The sequence below is a fragment of the Chenopodium quinoa genome, unplaced genomic scaffold (assembly GCF_001683475.1).
Source record: "Chenopodium quinoa cultivar QQ74 unplaced genomic scaffold, ASM168347v1, whole genome shotgun sequence".
In the NCBI taxonomy this organism is placed as follows: Eukaryota; Viridiplantae; Streptophyta; class Magnoliopsida; order Caryophyllales; family Amaranthaceae; genus Chenopodium; species Chenopodium quinoa.
The window spans coordinates 3,052,679-3,077,235 of NW_018743212.1; the positions used below are offsets into that span (position 1 = coordinate 3,052,679).

General features: G+C 34.2%; 2 protein-coding genes across 2 annotated transcripts; one reads left to right on the forward strand and one right to left on the reverse strand.

Moving 5' to 3' along the window:
• The first annotated feature begins 12,158 nt into the window (after positions 1–12,158).
• Positions 12,159–15,411, forward strand: LOC110734434 (2-methyl-6-phytyl-1,4-hydroquinone methyltransferase, chloroplastic). Its single transcript, XM_021914589.1, has 4 exons — positions 12,159–12,351; positions 12,445–13,039; positions 13,875–14,181; positions 14,893–15,411. The coding sequence occupies exons 2-4, from the start codon at positions 12,468–12,470 to the stop codon at positions 15,046–15,048; spliced, it is 1,035 nt and encodes a 344-aa protein (XP_021770281.1). The 5' UTR covers positions 12,159–12,351; positions 12,445–12,467; the 3' UTR covers positions 15,049–15,411.
• A 1,453-nt stretch (positions 15,412–16,864) lies between these two features.
• LOC110734435 (peptidyl-prolyl cis-trans isomerase CYP63-like) lies at positions 16,865–23,709 on the reverse strand. The gene is made up of 14 exons (XM_021914590.1): positions 23,536–23,709; positions 21,534–21,632; positions 21,340–21,394; positions 20,722–20,810; positions 19,919–19,943; positions 19,764–19,802; positions 19,549–19,666; positions 19,282–19,442; positions 18,824–19,184; positions 18,630–18,706; positions 18,264–18,447; positions 17,762–18,100; positions 17,612–17,689; positions 16,865–17,465 (listed from the first exon to the last, which is right to left on the reverse strand). Exons 2-14 carry the CDS (start codon positions 21,609–21,611, stop codon positions 17,066–17,068), a joined length of 2,004 nt encoding a protein of 667 aa, XP_021770282.1. The 5' UTR covers positions 21,612–21,632; positions 23,536–23,709; the 3' UTR covers positions 16,865–17,065.
• Positions 23,710–24,557: the final 848 nt, after the last annotated feature.

Sequence of the window (24,557 nt, forward strand, 5' to 3'; positions counted from 1 at the left end):
CATAAGATTAAGTCAATGTCTCTCACTCTCTCCTCTTTAATTTCTCGAATGGAGGTAGTAATACATATGGCTAAACATTAGTCCGATTCCTCAATCAACACATATTCCAATGAATATTGGACTATTCTATACTATAATTAATGCACAATGAATGGTACGATTAGGACAATAAACATGATAACATGAACTCATGAGTAGCACTATACGTTTGTTTGTTGAAAATGTTGATGCAAGGAAAGATAATAGAGAAAGAGAGAACTCATAATTTCAATCACGTGGAAGGAAATGAAATTAAGGAATGGAAGAAAGGCAACCCGTGAAGCCTTACCCGTATAAAGTTCCCGGATATCGGTAACCCCCTTTGGCACGTGGCTGGTTTTCCTTTTTAATGGCTACAATTTGAACGAACCAAACACATTCAACTATTTCTATCATGTTGATAATATGGACCAAGCTATTGATCTTTGCATATGGCATCACATTCCATAGGTTTGTCACTTTTGCCATACCCTCTTCGATACTACCAATTATTCTACTCGTAGTAGCTAGAGCTCGTGGCCGTGGGCATGTATACCAATTATCTAGTAGCTAGAATTCGTGGCGGTGGGCATGTATTGATGTATGTATACGATAAGTCACATATTAGGATTAGTAATTTTATAATTGTTATTGTGAACAAATAAAAAATTTAATGTTGTTTTTGTTTGAATTACTCCATAGTTTGCATTGTTTTGACTAAATCTTGATTGATATTTTGTTAGATTTGCTTCATTGTTTAACTTTTACACTGAACATCAAAATTTTATAACTTGTATACATAAGATATAAAAGATATAATTAGTCAGATGTGTGTTATGTACAATGCAAAAAAATTAATAGATTTCGTCAAAAATTAAAAATAAATAAATTAACAGTTACATTACAACTAGCTAATTAATTTAGGACAAGAAGTGTTTCCTCTTTTATGTCAAGTGTTCAATTATGAGGTTCATCTTCATGTATGTGTTTTTGATACATTAATATCAAGTAGAAACAAGCCACTATAATTGTCACATGTTTGCATCATTTGAAAATAATTAGTCATGCATATATAATATAACACTCCGAAAGACATCAATCAATTTTAATGGGTTTGGGCTGCACCCGCATATCAAGAGAGAGAGTCTACTTCACAAGTCCAGAGGAGGTTGCATCTCAAAACCATATGACAATAGGAAGAGTAGCCCTTAGCCTTATAAAGTAATTAACTCTCTCTTGTTCAACTAATGTGGGACACTTACATGCATCTGGTGATACTTGAAAGGTCTATTCTTCAACAGATCTTCTATTTTTTATTTATTTATTTTTATTTAGATTTATACTCCATGATAAGGTTATCACAATACATTCTCTACATGTCCGAATTCAAGTAATCAAGCTAATTATCATATTAATGACGAGAGTATGTATTTAGCAATATTTTCATGGATGAAAACATTATGCAATTAAAAACACAATTAGATGCTTGAAACAAAATAACTACTGGGCAAAAACTGAATAGCTGGAATACAACGCCATTAATTCATCCAAGCAACATGGCCAACTTGCCAAATCAATGCCCTAATCAATTAGAGAGTAACCTAAACAAGATCTTCTTGGGTTGCTCATACTAACAACTTCCTGTTTTGTGATATGATGCGTATTTAGTTTATCTCTTTTATCAAGATTTACTGTGCTTAGTAAATTAATCATTTTTATTTATTAGACCTATATTGAGTTGCTTGCGGTTTCAACATATGCTTACCTTATTATGTATAGATGCATGCACATTTTTGTGTAAAGTCAATGATTTCTATATCTTGATGTTCACAAATTTGTAAAATTAGAGCAACTTATAACTCTTTAAACCTTACAATAATGCCTCGTCTTTAGCAAAGAATGCAATTAAATCTAGAGTGATTAAGAAACAGTGCAAAGGTCTAGCTAGCATCAAAGCTAAAGCATCTTAAGTGAGCCCAATCAACTTGAATCCTTAAACTAATATCCAACGGTAAATTAGCTTTTAAGTAGTCGATTTCTTTTTTGGGTATATTTTTATCCACATGTGATTACTAAAATCAAGACGAATTCTTGTATAATCTAATCTTTGGTAAATCAGCCTATTTTGTACGGAGTAAAATAATATTATTAATGAATTAATGATGAAGTTATGTATCGTTTGATGTTTATAATAGCAAGATAACATGTATTTATTTATGATACCTTTTTATAATTAAATTTTAAATAAACAATCCTTGGAATATCCCAATCACCAGATGAAATTTTTAAAGGTTTATTAGGTGTTAGTGCAGTGATTATTTAGCTCCACACCTCATATTCCCAAAAGCTTATTTGAAGAATTCCCTTATACATCCCCTTCGAGAGATTTTACCTTAAAAATAAATATCCCTCGAAGCTGCGTATAAGTTTGAGTATCTTAGCGGTGCCGGTGGATGTATAGTACTACTCCGCATGAAGATAAACAATCCCATGTTGTCCTTGATGATAGATTGATAGATATCAATTCTCAAGTGTTCAAATAAGGGATAATGGGAAGTCATTTTCAAGTCGATGAGAGTTTCTATGTTTTGAGACTTTCCACTAGTGTCCTTTTCTAAAGTATGAGAAGTTATTTTCAAAGTGTAAGACAAACCTACATTGAATATCCAATTTTAACTAAACTATTCATTAAATTAACTATTCATCAGTTCCCCCTCTCTCGTTCTTGTCTCTACAAATTATTAGTTCTAATCTTCACCCTCTTGGATTTTAATGCTGTCATCTTTTTTATTTTAATATTTATTTTTCTAGTGAAAAATCCTAAAAATTAGAATCTCTAATTATCTATTGCTTTAGTTTTATACTCCTTATTAATTAAATTTATATTGGCTCTTCATCTACAAGACTTCTTCATTTTATATTGTGTTAATGGCTATTTTGATCACTTTTTGCTTATACTATTACTATTGTCTAATTCGTACATGGGAGTGATAGCTCAGCGGAGCCACTCCCCGTTTTCATGGCTTAGACCCAGGATCGAATCACACCTCGGACACTCCCAACCACATATTCCCTCCTGTGATAGAAAGGACTGTGGAGCCCCGCTTGCCTTTTCTATTCATTAGGTCTTTGGAAAAAAGGAAATCATGCAAGATTTGTAAATCTCTTTCAAAACAAGTCACTAAAATGTTGAAAGCAATATTGGTTTCTTGGGGTGGGAAGGTAAAAAGTGATTAACGCGATAAGATTACTTCTCCGCCACTTTATATATACTACGTATACAATAAGGACAAAGTGAACTGACTTAGAAAAAGAAACATGTCTTACTAATTACAAATACTCTGTATTAGCTAGAGAATATGTAACACTTCGTAATAAATCAGAAATTATCATGGATATAAGCCAAGAACGTGATTGAATGAAATCGATAATCTAAGATTTACCAACCCCCACCCCCAAAAGAAAAAAAAAAAAAAAAAAAAATAGAAAAAAGAAAAAGAACAGAGCACTATTTTTTTGTTATCCCCCACCAAATGGCTAGCTAAGTAGCTAGTGATGAAGTTGTTGGCAAGAAAGGAAGCAAGGTTAGATGGGTGTAACAATGACAGAGAAGATGACATTTTATTGGTGTAACTGCATGCTAAAGGCTATTCTTTCTTACTTACACCCAACTACACCAATCATATAGTCCTACCTTTGACAAGACAGCTGATAGTATGTCCACATATTATTGTATTTAATTTGCTTTTTATGCCATTTTTTTTTTACACTAACCAATTTCACATGAAAAATTTCTCCTATTGTACAAAATTATGGTCAATTGTAAATATTGTGGAATCTTATATTGCTTAAAATTTACAACTTAACTGCAGCAAAAACCAAAACCTTGTCAATATGTCATTGATTTACATATTTTTGCAGCATATAATGTGCTTGGATGTGAATAAATGCTCAGGTTTTTACTGAGTAATAATGGTTACAATTACTAGGCAGTGTACAATTCTTTTGCAACAGCATCACTCCACTACCTTAGTACCATATGTTCCACGCACCATAATAAATAGTACTCGAAAGTTTGAGCAATTATTCACTGATCAAGACTTAGTTTAGTTGGCTGAGGATTTATCTTAAAAACACAATGTTGAATCTCACAGGTGCTTGAAATGAGGGTATTGAACCCTTTTTCCTCATCGAAGTGTCCGTTTCATGAAAATTAAGATATCGTGAGGGTTGAATTTCAGTTAGGATCCTTCTATTACCTTTTAAAAAAATTGAGCATGCAGTACCTCTCTTGCAATATTAATGTTACACACTTGCGGTGAAGGATTGGGAGGTTAGATTGCTTCGATTAGAGTAAGTTTTGCCAAATCACGGAGTAATTTGTCATTGAATTTATAAAGAGGGTTATTTGAATTATTTGAGGATATAAGAACAACAATCGATTAATGATCACTTGAGTTTGACCTATTCAGCCAAATAGATCGATCACATTCGATATTGGCCTAAACAAATGGCTAAATTTCCCACATTTTAATATAAAATAATCTGGCTACCAAAATCATTTCTTCTTACTAATAATTTATTCATTTCAATTATACATACAAGCTCAATTAATATGATTCAATAATGTATCTATTAATTTGGCATTAGTGGCCATTATATTAGGTAAAATGGGTCTACTCATTTCATATTGGTAGGGCAATTTAAGCTGCAAAACTCTACATGCAAATTTTGGCCTTTGTTGAAGGACAAATTAAGGACACCCATTCATAGCCTTACTGATTCCTGCATGTGGGGGGCTATGAATCTGGCGTTACGCTTACATATATACCCTCCTAAGTATTACTCCACTTATATTATAAATTCATTGATAGGTTGTTCCAACACCTCTTTCATATGTCTTGTCTACAATGTCATCCATTGCACTTTCATATGCTAAACCTACCATTATCTTCTTTCCTTTTTCATGGCCTTCTCTATGTGCGCCCCTTACTCTACCCTCATGCAACAATTTTGTTGATTTAAGTTTTACATTATCATATAGTTAACCATATAATCATAAACATAAACATACGTTTTTATCTTCAAAATTAGTAGTCATAGCTTCCCTACTACCCGCCTATCCATGTTCAAAAATACCAGTAGTCATAGCTTCCCTACTACCCGTCTATTCACGTTCAAAATTAGTAGGCATAGCTTCCCTACTCCCAGCTACCCCCTCCTCACCGATAAAAAAGGTATATTGTAAAAATAACAAGATTCGCTTATATAAGTAATTAGATACGTGTATTATTTGCCCATTAATAATATTGTGCTTTGATATATAGGTGATGGCCCAAATTAACCAACATATCTATATTACATTAAAGACTTGAATGTACCATACAATATATGTGTACTGGTGTATGTATCTATTTTGAGGTGTTTCTGGATAAATATAATAATCACATTGATCTATTTCAAACATGTATTAAATACATGTTATTACAATACATGTAACTTTGTCCCTAACAAAAAGTGGAGCTGAGTCAATTAGTCATACACTTATGCTCTGTACTCCGTAGCTATTAAGATAAGCCATACTATAGATAATCACCAGTCATGCATGAACATAAACATGAACATGCATTATGGTAATAAAAAAGTTGATTGTTAACAATAATTTTACCTCATTAGGGTAAAAAAAAAATGTACAATTCTATAGACATAGAAATTGGCCAAAAAGAATTTACTATGGTCCACAATAAGCTCTCAAGTTCCTATGTCCTGGTTGCATGAATGTGTTAAAAGATAAACAAAGACACAGTTTCCAACTTCAATTCCCATGTTCTTTTTCACCGACCCTTTTCTTCTGCACACATTCCTTTACCATAGTGCATTATTTTTTACGGAGTTATAAAAACTATAGTATTATATTATAAAATATTCACATAGTTTGTAGTAGCACATATTTTATTGGCTAAATGCATAATCACAAGACTACAAATTAGCTTCCTATTTAACATGCAATTACATTAATAATTGGGTTAGTTGTATGCTTAGAATGTAACCTAGAGATCTATAAATGATAAATACGTGATGAGAATAACGATGATAATGATTGAGACTCTACTAACACAAGAATTTCGAATTATACCATAAAAAGTTTGTCTAACCTAAAAATCATAGGCCTAATAAAAAGCTTAATTCCATCATTATTCCTACAGCCTAGCCACTAAAGTGTGTGTATACATAAGACAAAAGCTATCTTATTTGTTAATTAGTATAGTAATGGTCTCATTTTTCCAAATCATATATTATACATTTATGGGTAAATAGTAGCAAAGTTTTTCATATGTTGGCCCCTAATCCACTAGTTCACTAAATTGTGGGGTTACCACTTTAATTAAACATACTTTGGCTATAAAAGTCTAATCATGTTATGAGACTAGGCCAAAAGTATAACATAGCTCATTAAGGGAACAATAATATATCCCGTACTATTACTATTAACATTATTCACATGCAAAACCTTAAAGGTCCATATATGTTAAAAAAGGTACTCGTATATAATCCATATTACTTTGTACTCCCTCCGTCCCATAATACTTGAGATGTTGAGATGGACACGTAGTTTAAGAAAACTACAAGTGAGTCCATTTAAAATATTTGTTTATTATATAAAATATTCTCTTTTGTATTTTCATATTGTAAAAAAACAAAAAGTGGGGGAGGTGGGTGTAGTGATAAGAGAGAAAATGTAGGATTTAATTGGGTTTTGGGGTTTGTGGTCCCAAAGAGAGTATATGAAAATATTTTTTTTATTAATGGCTCCATTTCATAATTAGTAACGTGTCAAGTATTTTGAGACGGACGAATATGGTAACTGTATCAAGTATTATGAGATGGAGGGAGTATTTATTAAGCAAAATTGATAAATGACTTGAAAATAAATACACTTAATGAGCAATAATGGTGTAAGGAATAATTCAAAACATTAGTGAATAAAATTCCTCCAGCCTCAACTTAAGAGCTTACAAGCGAATTAATGATCGGCCTAAACCTATGTCTTTCCAGCATAATGAATCTTTTCTCCAATCGATCAACAAAATATCATCTCAATAATAAAGAACTATAACATTAAAATAAATATAATCACGATCCATAAGTCAATATATAAATGTCGCAAGAGTCAAAATAGAGCACCTATAAAAAGAAAATCGTACAAATAATAAGTACGAAGTATTTACTATACGCATGCAAGAAAGGTAATTATACCCTAAAGTCCTTTGAAGAGGAGTTAGGTTAATTAAGAATTTAAGTATAGTAGGTGCCTATTGCATTAATGTACTGTTATAAGATCAAGTATAATTTTTGTTTGTTAGCAACAAATTAATTGATTGGATAAAAGTGGGTTTGGGAATGCTGCTTCAATCATCAACAGATATGGGATTCTGATTCCTCCCCATTTCTAGATTTTAGTACTTGGACCACCTTGAAGACTGCTCTATCTCTATTATTCCATTTATTTTTATCTTATGGTAAATAATTTACATTTAGAAAAATAAAAATATGACTACTTTCAGTGAATATTGAAATTTTTCATGTTTTAGGTCAAACCAATATTATCTGTGACCAAAGCACTTCCATACTCAATATAATGCTTAGGAAATTGTACTGTTCCTCTCTGAAATTTGCCTCTTTGGTATGGAGTAATTAATCATTCATATATCCACTACGAAATTTAGTACATCAATATCACTCTATTCTTGAAAATTCGACTTATATAATTAATGTAGTGAACGAAAAGGTATGATGAGAGAAAATAAGGAAATTAAAAGAAGGGAAGTAAATGAGATGAACAGTGATTCAGTAGCAGCAGTTGGCATGTTTGTCTAGTAATGGTGAAGGTATAAACTATATTTAATTATAGTGATAGGATGATAATTTATAAATTTAAAAGGATGAGATAAATTAGTTATTTGGAACCAATTGTGTCAGTTAATCAAAAGATAAGTAATTACAATTAGCTAATCTTGCAGAACTTATGCACATGATAGGCATAAATAAGATTTTCTTGATCCAAAGTCAGAGGAGGGAATATTACATCCACATGAATACTTGTACAAACTTGATAAATTGAATTGATCATATAGATTCATGTAATTTGTGTTAGAAATTTCAAATTAGTTAATGAAACATAATGAGCTAATTTCATTACTCATGCACACCAACACGGGTTAATGCACAACTTATGAGTTGTATCATTAAAAGAAACTAAAAGTGATTCTAAAAATAAAAAAGGATAGGAGAAAGGCTCGGGATGAAAATATATGGATTTTTGGAAGGAGTTGATAACTCATGTTCGTTTATGTTCGAGTTTTTATTGACTAGGTATAGATTTGAGTCTATAGAGTATTCATTCTTAAGAGTATAGCAATTTAGGTAGCCTTACAAATTACAAGTGTAAATGAATGTTGGGCTTTGGATTCTAAGGAGTTTTGAGACAAAGGATCAATTCAAAACTTACTTGGTCAGGTCTAGTTCATGTCATTATTGGACCCATACAACTATATCACACCCCAATTTCAATCTCACAATTGCAATGTCATTAACTCGTGCACATCATGCCTATTATTATTATTATTATTATTATTATTATTAATTTTTTTTTTTTTTTTTTTTTTTTTGTAAACATTAATATTCTTTACGACTCTCTTTCATTTACAATTTAAATCCAATTAAAAATGTCGTGTAGTATTTTTAATTTCACACAACTTGTTGATTCTAGCTTGATAAACTAACAGCTAAGATTGTAGTCCACCTAAACCTAATCAGAGAAAGTCAAAGTGGCTGGTAATATAACTAAAACATTCTTACTTAGCAAACCACTTGATGCATGCAACTAACTATGCAAGTTGATACGTAGTAAATTTCTTGCCTAATTAGTTAGTACCGTACTTTTGTCCTCTCTATAAGTGTGAATTGATATTTATATGTAACTTGTGCATGTTAATTGCGTCAAGTTGTAGAATTACAGAAGCAACAACTACCTTATAATTATATAAAAATCTTAATTAATCTCTTAGTTAGCTAGATAAGAGTGCAATAATGAAATCAATGTGAGATTAGAATCGTGCATAGGGTATACCTAGGATAGTAGCTAGCATATACTTAACGTCATTCTCGAATATTATTAATGGTAAGTCATCAAGTAGCAAATAATATATTTCCTACAACTATATACTATATTTAGTAGGTAAGATATATTGTGTGCTCAATACTTAACTACCTAAGTATCTACTACCTCTTAGACAAACAAATGCATTATTAGAGAAAAAATATTCAAAATTGCAACTTATAAGCGCAAAATGCATAATAGATCAAACCTGTGTGCTTGTATCCGTTTCCATGCAACACACGCAAAAGAACTCAAAAGGTAAAATTGTAAATTGGTGTCCACTACAATATCTCAAAACTTTGTTTGTTGTATAACGTATTATTTTGATCATCAAAGTTATCATAAAATAATGCTCTAATAAATAACTTAATCTTAATTTTATTAAACATCGATCTTTAAGGTTTTGTTTGTGGTAGCTAGTCAAACATGAAAAAGTGAGTAAGATGTTAGAAAGGGTCTTTTAATGGTCTTCTAGGCTGGCAATTAGCTTGGGAACTTCCCTTAATCACATGCCTCCCCTCCTAATCTCCCTCACTCTCACTGTCTCACATATACTATTTGACTACTTTAAACTATACTATATAAAATATACTATATGCATAGAATATTAAAATAGTTATGTACTTGTAAAATATGAAAATATATAGTTTAATTAGTACCTTATTAGTGATGTATGATGATGCCATTCACTTCATTTAAGGAGGCAATTAACTTGGACTCAGCTCCCAAGTTGATGAATTAGTACAAAGTTTAAGGCAATCGTAGCTAAAACTTTAGCTTATGAAATTAAACATAAATATAAGTGTAAGAGAGTACAGTATGTTCATCAGTAGTATGCATTAGTCCTTGCTATCTGAGGGATTATATATATAAATAATTGTTGTTTGATGATGTAATTCTGAGGTATACTTTAGACTAATCACATTTTTGCAGATTTATTTATACTCTTTTGTGCAGTAATTTGTCAGTCTATGCCTTTATTTTATTCACTGTACTATACTACTACGGTGTTTATTATACAATTTTTTTTTTTTTTTTGAGGAAATATATTTTTTTAAATTATTTATTCCATATAAATCAAATATAAATGTACTCAGTAATAAGGGCAAGCCAGTTTCATTTAAAATTTGACAGGGATTAAATTTTTGTTGATGGATTCATAGATTCTTCATGGTGGAAGCAAGTAAATGAGAAACAAAAATAAATGAAGATAATGTCGATCATTGTAAAAACAATGATAAATTTAGTTAATTTTTTTTAGATAAATCAAGTAAAATGGGGATTATGGATTTTTTTAAAGAGGGTAGGAGATCGAATCAATATAATATAGTCGTGCCCATCATATATCATCTAGACATCTACAACAATAGACACTTACTCTCATGTAAAAGAGGATGTAAAACATTAACACAAGTTCTTCATCCAAATTCACTAAAATGAACACGTCAATAATGATTTTTGTATGCGGTAATGTTTCAACCATAAAAGAAATTTAATGATGCAACATTTATGATGCCTGGTATTAAAAAAATAAAAAAAAGTAGCCTTCATTAATCTAAGATGGTAGATCTTTATTTACATTTTCACCAATTGTTGGATTTATCAAGAGAAATCATGCCATACAATGTTCATTTTCACCAATATACAAATGCATACAGACATAGGCCAAATAGGGATGGCCCAGTAGCTGAAATGAAATGGAGTCAATGGGCTCATTGTCCAACCTGAAAACAATAGCCCAGTAGGCTTCATAGAAAGAGTTGGCCCATCATTGTTTCTAATTGTATGCCCAATAATTTATCTGGCCACGTAATGTCATCTATCCATCGACCACATTATTAATTTAGCCCACAACGGGTTTGTATTTGAGCTGAAAATAAGCTTGCAATCTAGACCTGTCATTTTGGGTCATAAGGTTCGGATTATATTTCGCCATTTTGGATCGATTGAAATCTTTGAATCATTATAAAATACTTTCTTCGTTTTTTTTTAGTTGCATCACTTTTCTTAAAAACAAGTTTTAAATTAGTTGCATCACTTTTCTAAAAAGAAAGTTTTAAATTAGTTGCATCACTTTTCTAAAAAGAAAGTTTTAAATTAGTTGCATCACTTTTCTAAAAAGAAAGTTTTAAATTAGTTGCATCACTTTCCTTTTTAACTAATATTTCTCTCTATCTTTCTCCAACCACGTGGGCCTCATTTATTTGTTCTCTCTATCTCTATTGTGCTCCAGAAATTCCCTAGAAGTCCGTGGAAACAAAAGGGATGCATTAAAAAAAAGTGAGGAAGCATGATAAAAAAAGTCAAATCGGGTTGATTTCAGGCCGTTGAGTCGGGTCGGGTGCTCTCTCAGCAACTTTAGTTTGAATTCGGGTTGGATCGGGTCCTGAAATTGACAATTCTAGTTGCATCATATTCCTTCCGTTTCAAATAAGTGTATCAATTAAAATTTTATACTATGCACATGTAGTACTTTGACCTCGATTGGTGCTTTATTCATAAGATTAAACATAATTGGTACTTGTTAGAATCGTTTTAATATTTTTTCCAAATATCACTTTTGTTTTATATAATTTATTCTTAATGAATAAATAATTTTATAATCGTTTCAATTAATAATTTATAAACTTTCAATTGTTATAATTAAAGACACTTATTATTTAAAATTCTACATCAGCATACGTGCTAAACCAAGATGTAGCACTTAAATAAAAACATAGAGAGTAAGTCCTAAGTCCTAACAAAGGGACAAAGGGTGATCAAGTTATCAACAATCAACCCAGTAGTCTAGACTCTAAAGGACTGTTTAGAACGTGACAATGTCAATCACATTAATTAAAATCAAAAATCAATGACTAATTCGTCATTTATCACATAATACAGTAAGTAATACAGTTTAGTGCTCTCACAAGTGACTACTGACTAAAATCACATTTATCAAAAACCAATGACTAATTCGACATTTATCACAAAAATCAATGATGCAGAGTGGCCAAATTGATTAGTGAGTAATATAGTTGGCGGATTACTCGAGCAAAATACTGATTACTGGCTATCACAAGTGATAGAACGAGAGGGCCACTCTGCATCATTTCAGTCCATATAACAGTATCTATGGTGCTAATTTAGTGCTCTCTCTCTTTCTCTCTCCTCACTTCCTTCTTCTTTGGTTGGTAAGTTCACTCCTTTCTCTCTTCAATTTGTTCATTCATGTCATTCTTTAGTAATTTAATCTGAATTTTGTTTCTGGGTTTTTGTTTTTGCAGTGATTTTTCATTTCATTTCAATCATGGCTTGTTCAATGCTAAATGGGGTTGATAAACTTGCCCTAATCAGCGGGACAACCCCAAATAGATTGGGATTTTCTGGGTCTGATTTTAATGGAAAATACCAATTACCCAGATTGAGTTTACCCCCAAATTCCAGAAATTTAAGGTCCAAAACCCTAACTTTAACCCCAAAATGCAGTCTTTCAGCCTCTTCAAGGCCTGCTTCACAACCCAGATTTATACAGAACAAAAAAGAGGCATTTTGGTTTTACAGATTCCTGTCAATTGTGTATGATAACATTGTAAATCCTCCGCATTGGACAGAGGATATGAGGGATGAAGCTTTAGAACCAGCAGATTTGAATAACAGGAATATGTTGGTTGTTGATGTTGGGGGTGGAACTGGGTTCACTACTTTAGGTATTGTTAAGCATGTTGATGCTAAGAATGTCACCATTTTGGATCAATCACCCCATCAATTGGCGAAAGCGAAAGAGAAAGAGCCTTTGAAGGAATGTAAGATTATTGAGGGTGATGCTGAGGATCTCCCTTTTCCTACTGATTATGCTGATAGATATGTTTCTGCTGGAAGGTATATAACTATTCATTAAGTTATCTATATGTTGGTTCAATTTTTTCAGTTTCTTGTAATCTATGCATGCTTTGGTTCTAATTTTTGGGTGTTTGTGTAGTTTACTTCTGGAATTGATGTGCATTTTTCTTGAGTTATGTAATTGTTGGTTATAGTGTGATTTAACAATGTGTGGTATGATTTCTACAAAATTAATGTGCATGTGACCTAGAAAGCTTGCTAATTGAGGTCTTATTATCACTTAAGATGCTACGTAGTGTATAACTTTTGGATCATGAAAAAGAAGCATATAAAGTGATAATAATGTTATATGAGATTTGTTTATCAAGGTGATAAAGTGGTATTTTCTCGTTATGTGAATTGAGAAAATTGGGAAAGTTGTAGACCGATTTCTGGACAATGCTTTAATAGGGGTGCTGAGCCAGTACTCTGTCATGTATTTGTATATAATGTGGAATCATTACATATCTATTACAAGTATAAGAAATATGCATTGGCAAGACATGAATAAGTCTTGGAGGTGCTAAAGCCTTAAGAGGTTGTGTGCCTGCTTGTGTCTTTTTAAGTATTATTTTTCGTTTGTTTCAATTGTTAATTTCTGCTGAATTGATGTATGATGTGGATTTGAATTATGTGTTCATAAGAGGGATGAAAAAGTTTTGAACATGCATTGGCGAGACATGCTGAAATCATTGAATTTTGAAATTGCATAAGAGGTTGTATCTTGTATGCCTGTGTTGTTTGTTTAGTAATTTGTCCAAGGAATGTACATATGTGGTGGGTACCATAAAGCATGAGTTAACTTTTGTGCTGCCTTTTGATCCATTGATCTCAGTATTGAGTACTGGCCTGATCCACAACGGGGCATAAGGGAAGCATACAGGGTGCTGAAATTGGGAGGGAAAGCATGTTTGATTGGTCCTGTTTATCCAACATTTTGGCTATCTCGCTTCTTTGCGGATGTCTGGATGCTCTTCCCAAAGGAGGAAGAGTATATTGAGTGGTTTGAGAAAGCAGGTTTCAAAGATGTTCAACTGAAAAGGATTGGCCCTAAGTGGTACCGTGGGGTTCGGCGCCATGGCCTCATTATGGGCTGTTCTGTAACAGGTGTAAAACCTGCCTCGGGAGATTCACCCTTGCAGGTATTTAGTCTTTCTATACTTGCATATGATATTTATGTTGATTGAGCTAGGGTAGAAGGATGCTTGTCTCTTGCAGATTTTTTGTTTTTATATTAACTTTTATTGTTACTTTGGATGCAATTATACACTTATGAGTATAAACAGAGTACATTTAAGTCCCAGTTATAGATTGTCCATGCCACTGGGAAACTGATGTGCGTTCAACTTGTTCTGATTTGATTTGGCTAGAGGATGAACCTGTTGGTCTATTTTGACGTGTTTTAATTTTTACTTTTATTTCATGGTTGCATTCCACGATTCATGCTTGCTGATCCCAAATCATTTTGGGACTAATTTGCATTTCAATTTTTGAGGAAATATGTTTGAGGGTGCTTCACTTGTAGACCAGAGCTTTCGTGTATGAATGTATGATCTATTTTGCTCCCGATTAAGGAAATCTGATCGTATGCACCATAGGAGGTGATCCATAGGAGGAAGAATTTTAGGCATACGTTCTCATTTTTACAAAAGCACACCCCCTCTTTTTGTGGTATAAAAGTGGGTCATCACCTCCCACATTTACACCACCACCACCCACTTTTTGCCACCAGATCGACGATTTGAAACAAGATCTATTATTATGTACTGTATTATGCAATACTTTGGTACTGGTACAAGTTTAGAGTTTCATTCTCTTTATCTTGATTCTCATTTAATATATATGTGATGCAGCTTGGTCCAAAAGCTGAGGATGTCCAAAAACCAGTGCCTCTACATGTATTTCTCTACCGATTCATCCTTGGAGTTTTGGCATCGACATACTATTTACTGGTTCCTATTTACATGTGGATCAAAGACAAAATTGTTCCAAAGGGACTACCAATATAAGGGATATGAGAGCAAGGGGCTTGCAAGTTCAAACATGAAGAGCTGCTCGTGAGCGAGGTTGTTTTCAAAGCTTAAAACATTTTAATAATTATGTAGATCTTGTTGGTACTTGATAGTATGTAATTAGAGAATCTAAAACCATTTGATAAGTCTCATTGCATTTTGAAGTAGTTAGCTGAAAAACTATGCACTAAATTTCCGTTAGTGCGGTTGTCAGCTCATATGTCCAGTATTAGAGCAACTACTCAAGTTTGCATATGATGTACTAAGAACAAATAACCGTAACGGTCATCTTTACAAACGAAGGCTTGGCAATGGGATTTCTTTTTTTAAGCCTTCGAACCAAGAGGGTATAGTAGAAAACAGGTCTATCTATCCAAGATCTAGCGAATGAGTATTGTTCATGGCTACGAGTTTCGCCCAAGTTCTTGGACTGATTGTCTTATCGACAAATACTAAACTTAAATGTATCTTGTATTTTTACTAGGGAGAGGAAGGGATTTGGACAAGGTGGTGGAGATGAAGAAATTTAGTGTTTGTTTTGAAGAACATGAGAATTGGACTTATCAGTCGGTTATCCCTCACCAATTTGATATCTTCATTGCATTTATTCCAAACCTGAAAAATTGCATGGGATTAAACCTTTTCTTTGTTACATCAAAAAAAATTTCACTAAGTCTCAAGTTATGTCGTGAACTCATGACCAATAAGTAAGAGAAATTGTTGCTAGTCTAAGGTAACGTAACGAAGGGAAAGAGTTTTCTCAAAAAGGAGGTAGTAACAAAGAAAGCTATTCAAGGAAGGGAGAAGTAAAGAAAAATGAGACTAAGGTTCATTGTCATTTTAGCAATCTCGAGTTCCATTGACATAGCTGCTACATACACGGGAACAACAGAACAACTGAACAAGAGCTTTTTTACGTCTGATTTTGCTGCGGCCCAACCAAGGCACGCCATGGCCTTAGGGCCAAGGAAGGCAAGGCCAATGCATCTTAAGCCATAATCACGAGGGGTGGGCCCAACCGGCCAAGGTAAGAATTAGATGATTCTAGGTACCAAGTTAAGACTGTTGGGAACGTTATTAGGAAGCACCTCGGCGCCTAATATTGCCGAGTTTAAAAATGTTTTTCAAATGCTAAATTTAAGGCTTATAATAAATGAAATCGGATCATTTTCATGATTTGGTGACTTGTTGAAAACTCAATTGATGAAAGAGTATAATGTTATTTGGACCCAAATATAACCATTCGTCAGTCAAATAAAGGTTGTTGTGGCCTTGAATTAAGGTTGTTGTGGCCTTGAATTAGTGGAAGAGAGACATGTACGTTATAGGTTAATTTGACGGGGAAGCTAATCGGTTCTTTTCTTGGTAAGCACAACTAGTGTCTAGTTGTATGGGATAAACCAGAAGTCAGGTGACAGTGCGCAACTGTGCGCTACCTAGATCCCCCCCATAAGGGTGTTGGTCAAATAAGATAGCAAGTAGCAACACAGTTGTCATCGACGTCAAAATCTACCGAAGTTACCATAGTTCCTGAATCAAACGTCATCAAATTAGTATGGTAGCCTTAAATTAAGCCGAGGACAATACAAGTAAAACGCATACACACACCTGAGGCAGGAAAAACTCAGTGTAGTTTGGAAACAGACACTAAATTCTCACCCAAGAGGGTCAAGACTCAAGACCCAATACGTTAAGCACTACCTATCTCTCTGTTTCATCACAAATTACCAAGTTCTAAACTGTATCCTAGATCTCCTTGCCTAACATAATTGAATTTTTTTTTTTCAAAAAAAAAGGTTGCAAGGAACGAAGGTTTAAGAATGATGCAGATGCTGCGTTTAAATGGCCAAAGCCTGAAAAACCACCAGAAACATGCTAAAATTTGAACCAAGGCAGAATATCAAAAGTGCCACGTAAACCAAGTTCCCCAAATTTCAACTAACAATTTAACATTTTTTTTTTTTTGACGGGAAATGGAACAATTTAACATTGACATAGTTTCCGTAGCATATATCTATGTTGATGCAGCATCAGGGCTAGCATCTCCATAGGCTACCAGACCTTTCTGCCCGACAGGTGAGCTTGAGGTTGACTTGGTAGGAGATGCAGACCCTCTCTTCCGGTGCTTAAGTGAACCATCATTGGGTGAGCTTGAACGGGATGAGCTGCGTCCCCTGGACCTTGATCTAGGTCTTGATCTTGCTTTTACTGGAGAACGTTGATTATCTGCTCGGGGGCCAAGACGAGATCTTAGCCTATCACTGATTTCTGGGCGTCTCTCCTTTGGACTGGAGCCACGAACTGGACTCCGGCTCCTATCCCGCCTTAGACTGGAACCATGTGCTGGACTCCGGCTCCGATTCCGCCTGGGTCCACGTGTGTCATTTGGACTGTGGGAAGGACTTCGACTCCTCCTGAATCATAATTACATTGGGACCATGCCAAAATCAGTTATCAATACATTAAAAAAACAGAGACACATCTATAAACAGGAACATAAATTGTCATTTAAACTCACACTATAAAGCTAAGTTATGAGAGAGAGAGATAGAGAGAGAACCTAGGGGATCTTCTTCTTGGAGGGCTCCTGTAACGACGGCGAGGTGAACGATCTGATCCACCTCTGTAGCTCGAAAACCTGTGCAAACAAGGAGAGGTTAGCTACGAGGTAGTCTACTTTTCTATTCAAGCTCAGAACCAACACACTTACCTATCACGGTTCCTGTCATAATAATTCCTACCACCATAATTGAATGGCCTACGAGGTGAGCGCTCTGGAGAAGGGGTTCTGTATCGGCGTGCAAAGGCGAACTTCTCAGTGAATCCTCGTCCCTTTCTAAGGCGCTTAGGTTCACCATTATCATTTTCAGGCGTAGATTTTGACACTTCTTGATTCTGAGCAGAAGCCAGAGGTAAAACAGGCTCCTCGGCAGGAACTTTATTCTCATGCTGTGGTTCAGGACTCCCATCATGCCCTTTATAGGGGCTTAAACTAGTGTCTCGCCTTGGGCTAATTTCTTGAATTTTCTTTGGACTAGGAGACTGGGACCTGATAAGAGTATTCCGATAGCAAAATTATTATCTAATAAGTACACTTCACAAAATGAGAAATTTTCAGCCTCATTCGACAATGTATATATCCAAGCATAAACCTACAAAAACTTTCCAAACAAAGTGAAGCTATGCAAGCAAGAGGTTATTCAGTGACTAACCTAGGTTTCTCTCTGCTTCCATCATAGGATGACTCTTTAAGTTTCTCAGACTTCATTTCCCTGCCATTTGCATTGTTTGAAATATGTTCAGTCCTTCGAGAAAATTCACTCTCCACCTCTGCTTTCTGCACATGAGCCTTTTGTTGTTGTTCCTCAATAGACATGGAAGATTTCTTCTTCAACTCTGGAACATCAACAAGCAAAGACTTGAAAAGAATATATACTACATACTTCGCATTTCATAAACCCTAAAATAAAAAATTTGCAAAAGTTCAATCATATGTAACTGATGGCAAGAAATAGAATGCAGAAGCAGAAGATAAGTGTCCAGGCAGCACACGGAACATGACAATCATATCATCTTACTTGAAGAATCGCGATGTCTAGACTTTTCTTCCTCAGAGCCACTAGTCGTTTCACTGTCACTGGAGCTTTCAGAACTCCTGCATACAGATATGGAGAGTAGAGCATCATAATGCAAGGTAATGATATGAAGAGTAGAAAATCATAATGCAAGGTAACTAACAGAAGATATAAGGGAGGTTTTATCATATACGCACCGGTTAGACTTTCGTCTAGATTTCTTCCCATTACGTCGACTTTTCTTGCTGCTCCCCCTACTCTTTTTCCGCACCCGCTTCGGGCCTTTTGAAGATCTCTTTCTCTTCCGGCGCCTATCATCACTGGATGAGCTGGAGTCAGATAAGGAGGCATCGGATTCTGAACCAGAATCTGAGTCTGAAGTGTAGGAATCGGAATCTGAATCAGATTGATCAGATGACGAGCTACTATATGAGTCAGATGAAGAGTATTTCCTCTTCTTTCTCCTCCTGTCTTTTGGAAATCTCCTATGTCGTCCTCTAGCTTTGCCATCTGAACTATCATCAGAACTTGGAAGTTTTTTCATTTTTTTAACTTTACCTAAAAGAGATACCCATAATCAGCACCAAGGGAAGCTACAGCGTATGAAGTATACAGCCTAACACTAGATCCCATATTAACACATTTCTAATCTCACCTTTCTCAGTCCTAACTGCAGTTTCTTTTTTACCAGAGGAAACTTCGCCACAATCAACTATTTTGACTTGCTCAATAGGCCGTCCCTCAGAAGTTCCAAACTGTTCCATTTTCTTCACAACATCCATTCCCTCCACAACCTTTCCAAAAATAACATGCTTCCTGCCATGCAATAGGTCAAACATTCATCAAATTCAAATGTAGGTGTACACATGTCGTATTCACATAGTTAAAGTTTGAAGAAGAAATAGTAAAGATACGCACGTACCCATCAAGATGAGGTGTACGCTTGAAGGTTATAAAAAACTGGGATCCATTGGTATCACGACCACAATTTGCCATAGAGAGAAGTCCAGGTTCACTATGCTCCAATTTGAAATTCTCATCTGTCAAAAAAAAAAAAAAAAAAAAAAAAATAAAAAAAAATTATATAACCAAGACCAAAGGCCACCAGTTATATGCACTTAGATATATGAGTGGTACCTGCAAACTTGCCACCATAGATACTTTCTCCACCAGTGCCTGCAAAGCAGTAAAATTTTGTTCCTTACATCTGGGCATAAACATATAAGTTAAACAGAAATCTGCACCAATCAAATATTAAGGCAAAGGGATCAATAGAAGTATATGGACCGTACCATCTCCCTTTGAAAAATCACCCCCCTGTACAATATGCAAAATTGTCAGAGTTCCGGTGATATGAGTTGTTTAAAGGACAAGGCATAAGTAATCAGGAACCAACAACAAGGAATTGGAAAGATGGAAACTCAGATAAATATATATCACATGCATGGGTGTGACAGATAATCACAGATTACATTCAAAACAGGCCTTATTCAGTAACTACCAAAGCAATGCATACATCCCATTGTTGATTTTAAAAAAAAAAAAAAAACAAAAAAACAAAAAAAAAAACTCCTATCATCAACCCTTGACATCGGGAATATATGTTTATATATAAGAAAAAGGAGGGAAGAAAAAAAAGGGTGGGAAACAAGAACATACACCCACAGCTACTGTTGACAAGCATATTATGCAATAATAATCATCCTACTAAAAACAAAGCTCACTATCTTGGAAGTATCAGCCAGCTCATGGCATGGAGTTCTTAAATCCCAAGACCCAAACTATCATAACCAATTATGTTATTCAAAACAATTATATGAAGGAGTGGATATACTAGGATTACTAGCCAGTTTGATGTGTTCCGGCTCCTATGTTATAGCTAATAATTCTAAGGAAAACCAACAACTCACACAAACAATTAGAAAACACAAACCATAACTGATGTAAAATTGCTGAGATAGTTCAACAGAATTACATGTAGGAAAGAGAAGCCAAAGGCAATATTGCACAACTACAAAGACATGAAGCTTCTCGAAAGTTCAATGCACATCCATTGGGAAAACACAAAGGAAATAGCAAAAAATTAAGGAAGTACTTGGGCCATAAATCCTTTGATTATGCGGTGAAAATTTGATCCCTTGAAGTGCAATAGTTTCCCTGTAGTAGCTCCCACACCTTTTTCGCCTGAAACAGTAAAAGCATCCACAGGTATGTTGTCATTAGCTCATTGCAATTAAAATATAAGACAGAAAGGATGCCCAGTTAAATATCTTAGATAGGAAACAAAAGTCGAAACCATTATCCACATGGAAGTTTCTCCTTAAGTCTTCTTTTCCCATCTAAGCGAATTTATACTCTATTTTAATCTTCCAGAATACACTAATGATTCTATACTTTTCTATGCACGTTTATTGCAAGATTGCAACACTTTACCAAACACTTCCTATATTTTTCTTATTTTATACTTCGTAAATATACGTCGTGTTTTTATGTATTTACCTTCATTTATATTGAGTTTTTCCCTTTTACCATTTTTCATAATGAGCACTATGTCATTAATTTGTAAAATCTTCATTATGATTACTATACACGAGGAGTTATAATTTCTCTGTGACACATAATTTTTGCAAACATTTTCGTGCATTGCACAAGTAACCTAGTGGAAAGACTAATTACAAGTACCCTAAGATAAAGGTTTTGGAAAGAAAAAGACCTGTGCAGAGTGCTCGGAAATTTTCTGCAGTTTTAGGAACAACATCTGCATAAAGCTGCAGGTCATAGTCACATGTTAAAAAAATTACATACAACAGATATCTACATATAGAAAATGAGAATGCCTATATGCTATATCACCAGAACCCTGCACATGTGCAATATTAGAAACAGGTGTAATTATATTCAAATTACCTCAATAACAATTCTTTGGACAGGATCCCCACCAATTGATACATCTAAAAACACTTGAGGGTTTTTTTTCTTGGCCATATCCCCTTAAGACTGCAGAACCTAAAAAGGAAGTTCATTTCAGATATAGTGTTATTATCAAGATATACAACAGAGTCAGATGCTAGCTAGTCATCAACAATCTCCACCTTTTACAAGATAAGAACTTTATCCAACAGCATAAATATATTACCGCTTTCTGTAATTATAGGCTTTGAAGCAATTAGAATTTAGAAACAGTGATGCATACACTTCAACAAAATGAAAGCTAATAGCTAGCATATCTGCATATGTTGCCAAACAATGTCAGATTAGAAACACGATAGACAAAATACATGCCATATCTAACTACCTACATGGATACATTAACCTAACAGGCTTACAGTACTCAGCCTCAGCATTAAGTTGCTTGCCTAGCCAGATAGTGCTCCCTTTATGCACTGGTCCTGGCATTGGCATATATGCACAGGTAGCATGTCATATTTACTGGACTCAGCATTTGCATGTAAGCACTGGTAGCATGTCATATACAACAACAATAACAACAAAGCCTTAGTCCCAAAATGATTTGGGGTCGGCTAACATGAATCGTCATAAGGAATCGCACAATATAAAGAAACGGAAATAACAAAACCATCATTTAAAAGAGTTTGAAAAAAAGGTCAGTAAAGTGAGTAAACAAAAGAGCATTTAAGAAAAATTGAGAGAGTTTTACAAGAAAATCAAAAATAAAATTCAAGAAAGTTTTAAAAGTGTGGTTAAAACTTTCAAGTTGAAAACATAAGGTTTGAGAAAGCTTCAGCAAAGGAAAACAACACTGGTAGCATGTGCATGTTATATCCTTCACAAAAATGTCCACTGGACAGAGGCAGGGCTTGGTTAGAAACAACCACCATGCATCCATTTTCTATCAAATTGAGTTTGTTCCTATTTTGTTTTCCAAGAAAATATGCTACAAATTTCTCTCTCTAGACTTGCAGGCTGAAGGATGATTATCATGAAGTGCAGATTTACTAAGAGTCCGCAACATCAGTTGATGAAGAACCAGGAGCATACTACTAAATAAAAGTTATAACACAAATCAGGCCTTTTACCAAATAGGTACAATCAAGATTACTTCTATTCCTCCTCCATGCACTTTAAGAAAGCCCAAGATTAATCAGTGATAGGTCTCAGTACAGTTTAGAATGGCTACATCTGGACAACTCTGAAGAACAAGGACGGTACATTTCCTAGAAGTTGATGTAAGAGTATAGAAGAGCTAGAAGTTCAAATCATATCGAGGATGACACATCGCTTAATAACGAATTGAGCTTATACATCAGCCATTGTCTAGCTGAATCTCCCAGCAAAAAATACCTCATGACTGAACTAAAAAGAATCCACAGATTCGCAAAGAATAGGCATTTGATGTTGCATATAAAAAAGAGTACCAGTTTCAACATTGTTCAAAAAACAACCCCTTCTACCAAGTCTCAACAATACACCAAAAAGCATCATAAATTCAATGAATCTCCAGTGAGATAAAAGAACCTTCAAAGTTGATCTCAAATCCAGTTTAACTCCATTTAACCTTTAAGTTATAATTGTGAAGCAAAACCCCCAATTTGAGGCAATTCTAAAGAAAGGGAGGAATTTCGAAGAGAATAGACTACACCCATTAACAAACTATGACAATAATCTGCAAATTTAGAGTCATTGGGTCAAAAAACCCTAAATCCCTAAAACCCTAAACCCCAGCAACTCATAATCTTTGAAAATAAAATTCAGATAAGTACGGCAATCAACAGTTCATAGCATGAAATCCCCACCTCCAAGATTAGCATTTGGAGAACGCAAACAGATAAATAAAAAACTTCACCAACTCATGCAAATTATAAGCTTATAAGAGCATCAAAGGGTATAAAAGAAAGAAGAAAAAAAAAATCATTATTCATACTTGGAATAATTTTTTGAAGTGGGTTACCTTTGATCGGAAAGAAAGAGTTTATCGTCGATTTCAGGGAAGAGGAAATGCGCTGCAAGAAAACATCAACACATATACAGAGAGTGAAAAAACGAGGAAAAGAGAAATAGAGAGAAGGCTGCTTAGCTCCACTTAATCTTGAGAGATTTGCTTAGGAGTTAGGATGGACTAGTATTTTCTTTTCTTTCTAATATATCCTCTTCTTTTGCCAAAATTTTCACACTCTTAGGGCATGCTCAATGGTTAGACGTCATTACTGATTTACGGGTGTTTATTATGGTATTAGAATACAATGCTACACCATGTCAATTAATACATGTAATATTTTATGAGTAATGTCTAACCTTATTTTTCTTACCCGTTACAAAGTATTTATACTAACAGGTAGTCAAGTATAGTTTCACTACAATAACCCAGCAATATTTTCTTCATGGTTGGAAACATTTACTACAAAACCATCGTAGTTCCCTTGATATGACTTGTAATTACATTATCTTTATTTATAAAAAGTCCATGCTCTTAATATTATCATTACACTATAAAAGTACAAATCCGAAAAAATAATGTTTTGTTTTGAGAAAGATTCGGGCCAGCTTAGCAGGTGTGGCTCAATTATCCCACCTATAATTTGGACATAAAACTTTCATTTCTCGAATGTTCTCTCAAATTACTCGCCTCACAAGCTTTTGTACATGTGTTTATGCAAGTGAAAAAGTAGATTGGGAAAAAAAAATGGTTGATTAAGTGTAGAGTCCAACTCAAAATAGTGATTGTCAATCTCTAAACCAGAAATGGCCGACAGAGCATCTTGACCAAAATAAAACATTCAATTTGTGTCTGAATTTTGTGCCATCTCAACTTGGTTTAAATTGTTCAAAATTTCTAATATTTTAAACAGCTCAAAATTAACTTTTAGTTGAAAATAAGAACTTGAACCTCAAGATTGCCACAAAACAAAGCTATGGCCAAAAGAGGGTTGTATTATTTTCTCAAAGCCCAAAATCAATCCGGCCCATCACTTA